Below are 6933 nucleotides of genomic sequence, written 5' to 3'. Positions count from 1 at the left end.
AAAAAAAAAAAAAAGAAAATGTGGTACATATACACAATGGAATACCATTCAGCCTTTAAAACAAAAAGAAATTATGTCATTTGCAACAAAATAGATAAACCTGGAAGACATTATATTATGCTAAGTGAAACAAGCCAGGCAGTGAAGGACAAATATTACAGGATCTCACTTAAGTGGGGAATCTAAAAAAGTCAAACTCATAGAAACAGAGTAGAATAGTTGTTACCAGAGGCTGGGGGAGGAAGGAGGAGAAAAGAATGGGGAGAAGTTGTTTAAAGGGTACAAAGTTTCAGTTGGACAGGAGGAGTAAGTTTTTGAGATCTACTGCACAGCATGGTGACTATACTAATGTATATTGTTATTTCAAAGCTGCTAAGAGAGTAAATTTCAAATTCCCACAAGACAAGGATACGTACAGTGATGGATATGTTAATTAGCTTGCTTTAATCATTTCACATTGTATACAAAATCATATACATGTCAAAACATCACACTGTATGCAACAAATATATATGATTTGTCAATTAAAAAGTAAGAAAATCAAAATATCTCACCTTCTGTGTCCTCCAACATATCAAGTTTAACCGCCTTTGTTCCATCAAAACAAAATGCCCTGATGGAATTCAGCCCTAACAATAAGGCATTCTGCTTTATTTTTTCTACTTTGCTGAAGATTTTATCCAGTGCTATAACTTCTCCCTAAAAAAAAACAAAACACACACACAGAGAAAAAAAAAAAAAAAAAAAAGAACACTATAAATTCAAAGCAGTCAAGTCATAAAATCAATGAGAAAAACTGATGAAAAATTATGGTCTTTTCCACCATCCTCCCATCCCTACTTTAAAACCTCTATCCATTAACCAAATATATGTGTCCGGAATTTATTCCTTCCAGTGGGTTCTTGGTCTCTCTGACTTCAGGAATGAAGCCACTGGATGGGTGTGGTGGCTCACGCCTCTAATCCCAGCACTTTGGGAGGCCGAGGCGGGCAGATCATGAGGTCAGGAGATTGAGACCATCCTGGCTAACAAGGTGAAACCCCATCTCTACTAAAAATACAAAAAATTAGCCGGGTGTGGTGGCACGCGCCTGTAGTCCCAGCTACTCAGGAGGCTGAGGCAGGAGAATGGTGTGAAATCGGGAGATGGAGCTTGCAGTGAGCCGAGATCGCACCACTGTACTCTAGGCTGGGCGACAGAGCGAGGCTCATCTCAAAATAAATAAATAAATAAATAAATTTTAAAAACATAAAAAAAAAAGAAAGAAGCTGCGGACCCTCGTGGTGTTACAGTTCTTAAGGATGGTGTGTCTGGAGTTTGTTCCTCCAGATGCTCAGATGTGTCTAGTGTTTCTTCCTTCCGGGGGGTTTGTGGTCTTGCTGACTTCAGGAGTGAAGTCACAGACCTTCGCAGTGAGTGTTATAGCTCATAAAGGCAGTGCAGACCCAAAGAGTGAGCAGCAGCAGGATTTATCATGAAGAGCAAAAGAACAAAGCTTTCACAGCGTGGAAGGGAACCCCAGCGGGTTGCTGCTGCTGGCTCGGGAGGCCAAGCTTTTATTCCCTGATTTGGCCCTGCCCACATCCTGCTGATTGATCCATTTGACAGAGCACTGATTGGTCCATTTTACAGAGCACTGACTGGTCCATTGGTGCGTTGGTGTGTTTACAATCCTTTAGCTAGACACGGAGCACTGATTGGTGCGTTTACAATCCTCTAGCTCGACAAAAAAGTTCTCCAAGTCCCCACTCCACCCAGGAAGTCCAGCTGGCTTCACTTCTCATGTATATCCAATTTACATTAAATACTTGTGTCATTCCATTAAGAAAATACACATTCTTGCCAGAAAAATAATCTTATAATGACTAGCAACTTTTAATCAACAAAACTCAAAACCAAGAAGTATTTGTAATCTTCTAAAGAAACTTAAAAACACCCACTGGAGGCAAACATTAAAAATCACCAATTTGATGTGCCTTGTTCACCTCTGGACAAACACGAGCTAATGCTATTAGACAACGGCCTTAAAGTGCTTTGAGATGCAAATGAATGCTACTTGTAAAATTGGTCATTTTAATATTTTCCAGCTAGCCACATAAAATTCCTGTGAATTCTGGCAACCAAAACTGGAAAAATATGAGCCAAAACCTCTGTATAGCATAGCAAAATATTCTGGTGTGGTATAAAACGCAGTTCAAGAAAATTTTATGTAGTAACACTTTAAGTCAAAGGCAATAAAGATAAGAGGTAAAAATTTCGGAGGGCCAAGATACCTGAATAGAAACAGCTCCAGTCTGCAGTTCCCAGCAAGACCAATGCAGAAGGCTAGTGATTTCTGCATTTCTAACTGAGGTACCCAGTTCATCTCATTGGGACTGTTAGGCAGTGGGTGCAACCCATGGAGAGCAAGTGGAAGTAGGGTTGGGCATCATTTATCCAGGAAGGGCAAGCAGCTGGGGGACCTCCCTCCCCCAGTCAAGGGAAGCTGTGAGGAACAAACTATGCTACCTATCCTGGGTACTATGCTTTTCCCGTGGTTTTTGCAATCCACAGATCAGGATATTCCCTCATGAGCCTACACAAGAACCCTGGGTTTCAAGCACAAAACTGGGCAGCCATTTGGGCAGGCACCGAGCTAGCTGCAGGAGTTTTTTTTGTATGCCAGTGGCACCTGGAACCCCGGTGAGACAGAACCGTTTACTCCCCTGGGAAGGGGGCTGATACCAGGGAGCCAAGTGGTCTCACTCAGCAGGTCTCACTGTCATGGAGCCCAGCAAGCTAAAAATCACTGGCTTGAAATTCTCACAGCCAGAACAGCAGTCTGAAGTCAACATGGGACGATCGAGCTTGGTAGGCATCCACCATTACTGAGTCTTCAGTAGGCTGTTTTCCCCTGACAATGCTAAGAAAACTGGAAGGTTTGGACTGGGCAGAATTGACCACAGTGCAGCAAAGCGGTTGTGGCCACACTGCTTCTCTAGATTCCTCCTCACAGGGCAGGGCATCTCTGAAGGAAAGGCAGCAGCCCTACCCAGGGGCTTACAGATAAAACTCTCATCTCCCTGAGACAGAGCACCTGCGGGGGGAGGTGGCTGTGGGCGCAGCTTCAGCGGACTTAATCTTTCCAGCCTGCCGCCTCTGAAGAGAGAAGCTGATCCTGACAAAGGGGATTCTCCAAGCACAGTGTACCAGCTCTGCTAAGGGACAGATTGCCTCAAGTGGGTCCCTGATCCTCATGCCTCCTGACTAGGAGAGACCACCCAAAAGGGGTTAACAGACACCTCATGCAGGAGAGCTCTGGCTACTAGCACCAGGGCAGTGCCCTCTGGGATGAACCTTCCAGAGGAAGGAGCAAGCAGCAATCTTTGCTGTTCTGCAGCCTCCACTGGTGATACCCAGGCAAACAGGGCCTGGGGTGGACCTCCAGTAAACCACAGCAGACCTCCAGAGGAGGGGCCTGACTCTTAGAAGAAAAACTAACAAACAGAAAGCAACAATATCAACAAAAAAGACCCCCCAGAACAATCCCATCCAAAGGTCATCAGCCTCAAAGATCAAAGGTATATAAATCCATGAAGATAAGGAAAAGCCAGCACAAAAATGCTGAAAATTCCAAAAACCAGAATGCCTCTTCTCCAAATAATCGCAACTTCTCTCCAGCAAGGGAACAAAACTGGACAGAGAATGAGACTGACAAACTGACAGAAGTAGGCTTCAGAAGGTGGGTAATAACATACTTCTCCGAGCTAAAGGAGCATGTTCTAACCCAACACAAGGAAGCTAAGAACCTTGATAAAAGGTTACAGGAATGGTTAACTAAAATAACCAGTTTAGAGAGGAACATAAATGACCTGATGGAGCTGAAAAACACAGCACGAGAACTTCTTGAAGCATACACAAGTATCAATAAACAAATCAATCAACTGGAAGGACATCAGAGACTATTTATGCCTTGCTGATATAAGGCATAAAGACAAGATTAGAGAAAAAAGAATGAAAAGGAACAAACAAATCTTCCAAGAAATATGGGACTACATGTAAAGACCAAAGCCATGATTGACTGGCATACCTGAAAGTGACAGGGAGAATGGACCAAGTTGGAAAACACACTTTAGGATATTATCCAGAAGAACTTCCCCAACCAAGCAAGACAGGCCCACATTCAAATTAAAAAAATACAGGGAACACCACTAAGACACCCCTCAAGAAGAGCAACCCCAAGACACATAATCAGATTTTCCAAGGTTGAAACAAAGGTTAAGGGCAGCCAGAAAGGTCAGGTCACCTACAAAGGGAAGCCCATCAGACTAACAGCAGATGTCTCTGCAGAAACCCTACAAGCCAAAATAGAATGGGGGCGAATATTCAACATTCTCAAAGAAAAGAGTTTTCAACCCAGAATTTCACATCCAGCCAAATTAAGTCTCAAAAGCAAAGGAGAAATAAAATCCTTCCCAGGCAAGCAAATGCTGAGGGATTTTGTCACCACCAGACCTGCCTTACAAGAGTTCCTGAAGGAAACACTAAATATGAAAAGGGAAAACCAGTAACAGCCACTGCAAAAAAACACCAAAATATAAAGATCAATGACACTATGAAGAAACTGCATCAACTAGTGTGCAAAATAATGAGCTAGCATCATGATGACAGGATCAAATTCACACCTAACCATATTAACTTTAAATGTAAATGATTAAAGGCCTCAATTAAAATACACAGCCTGGAGTCAAGACCCATTGGTGTGTTGTATTCAGGAGACCCATCTCATGCAAAGATGCTCAAAATAAAGGAATGGAGGAATATTTACCAAGTAAATGGAAAGGAAAAAAAAGTAGGGGTTGCTATCCTAGTCTCTAGTAAAACAGACTTTAAACCAACAAAAATCAAAAAAGTTAAAGAAGGGCATTACATAATGATAAAGGGGTCAATGCAACAAGAAGAGGTAACTATCCTAAATATATATGCACCCAATACAGGAGCACCCAGATTCATAAAACAAGTTCTTATGGACCTACAAAGAGACTTAGACTGCCAAACAATAATAATGGGAGACTTTAACACCCTACTGTTAATATTAGATCAATGAGACAGAAAATTAACAAGGATATTCAGGACTTGAACTCACCTCTGGATCAAGTGAACCTAATAGACATATACAGAACTCTCCACCCCAAATCAACAGAATATACATTCTTCTCAGAGCCAAATGGCACTTATTCTAAAATCAACCACATAACTGGAAGTAAAACACTCCTCAGCAAATGCAAAAGAATGGAAATAAGTAACAGTCTCTCAGACCACAGTGCAATCAAACTAGAACTCAGGATTAAGACACTCACTCAAGGGGGTGTGCCCAAGATGGCCGAATAGGAACAGCTCCAGCCTCCAGCTCCCAGCATGAGAGACACAGAAGAAGGGCGATTTCTGCATTTTCAACTAAGGTACCGGGTTCATCTCACTAGGGAGTGCCAGAAAATCGGTGCTGGTCAGCTGGTGCAGCCCGACCAGCGAGAGCAGAAGCAGGGCAAGGCATCGCCTCACCTGGAAAGCACAAGGGGGAAGGGAATCCCTTTTCCTAGCCAAGGGAAACTGAGACAGACAACACCTGGAAAATTGGGTAACTCCCACCCTAACACTGCGCTTTACCAAGGGTCTTAGCAAACGGCACACCAGGAGATTATATCCCACACCTGGCCCGGAGAGTCCCACGCCCATGGAGCCTCCCTCATTGCTAGCATAGCAGTCTGAGATCTAACTGCAACGCAGCAGCAAGGCTGGGGGAGGGACACCTGCCATTGCTGAGGCTTAAGTGGGTAAACAAAGGCACCTGGAAGCTCAAATTGGGTGGAGCCCACCGTAGCTCAAGGAGGTCGGCCTGCCTCTGTAGACTCCTCCTCTGGGGACAGGACATAGCTAAACAAAAAGCAGCAGAAACCTTGGCAGAGGTAAATGCCCGTCTGATAACTTTGAAGAGAGCAGTGGATCTCCCAGCACGGAGGTTGAGATCTGAGAACGGACAGACTGCCTGCTCAAGTGAGTCCCTCACCCCTGAGTAGCCTAACTGGGAGACATCCCCCACTAGGGGCAGACCTACACCTCATACCTCACACGGCGGGGTACACCGCTGAGATGAAGCTTCCAGAGCGAGAATCAGACAGCAACATTCGCTGTGCAGCAATATTCTATCTTCTGTAGCATCTGCTGCCGATACCTAGGCAAACAGGGTCTAGAGTGGACCCCAAGCATCTTCTGTAGCATCCGCTGCCGACACCCAGGCAAACAGGGTCTAGAGTGGACCCCAAGCAAACTCCAACAGACCTACAGCTGAGAGCCCTTACTGTTAGAAGGAAAACTAACAAACAGAAAGGAAACCCACACCAAAACCCCATCAGTACGTCACCATCATCAAAGACCAAAGGCAGATAAAACCACAAATATGGGGAAAAAGCAGGGCAGAAAAGCTGGAAATTCAAAAAATCAGAGCGCATCTCCGCCTCCAAAGGAACGCAGCTCATTGCCAGTGACGGAACACACACAAAGCTGGACGGAGAATGACATTGACAAGTTGAGAGAAGAAGGCTTCAGTTGATCAAACTTCTCAGAGCTAAAGGAGGAACTATGTAACCAGCACAAAGAAACTAAAAACCTTGAAAAAAGAATGGATGAATGGATAACTAGAATAATCAATGCAGAGAAGACTTTAAAGAACTGATAGAGATGAAAACCATGACACGAGAAATACTTGACAAATGCACAAGCTTCAGTAACTGACTCAATCAACTGGAAGAAAGCGATTGAAGATCAAATGAATGAAATGAAGCGAGAAGAGAAGTGTGGAGAAAAAAGAGTAAAAAGAAATGAACAAAGCCTCCAAGAAGTATGGGATTATGTGAAGACCAAATCTATGTCAGATTGGTGTGCCTGAAAGAGATG

General features: G+C 43.7%; 1 protein-coding gene across 1 annotated transcript in view; it reads right to left on the bottom strand.

The window, feature by feature from the left end:
- Nucleotides 1-6933, bottom strand: part of NSUN6 (NOP2/Sun domain family, member 6) — a 96685-nt gene that overhangs the window by 40864 nt on the left and 48888 nt on the right. Inside the window, exon 8 of the mRNA XM_011968885.1 lies at nucleotides 555-699. Coding sequence (XP_011824275.1) covers nucleotides 555-699 — 145 coding nt within the window. The remainder of the gene's footprint in view (nucleotides 1-554; nucleotides 700-6933) is intronic.

Source organism: Mandrillus leucophaeus, unplaced genomic scaffold (genome assembly GCF_000951045.1).
Source record: "Mandrillus leucophaeus isolate KB7577 unplaced genomic scaffold, Mleu.le_1.0 Scaffold863, whole genome shotgun sequence".
NCBI classification, from domain to species: Eukaryota; Metazoa; Chordata; class Mammalia; order Primates; family Cercopithecidae; genus Mandrillus; species Mandrillus leucophaeus.
The sequence above is the reverse complement of the archived record's forward strand: the minus strand, read 5'-3'. Positions and strand labels throughout refer to the sequence as shown.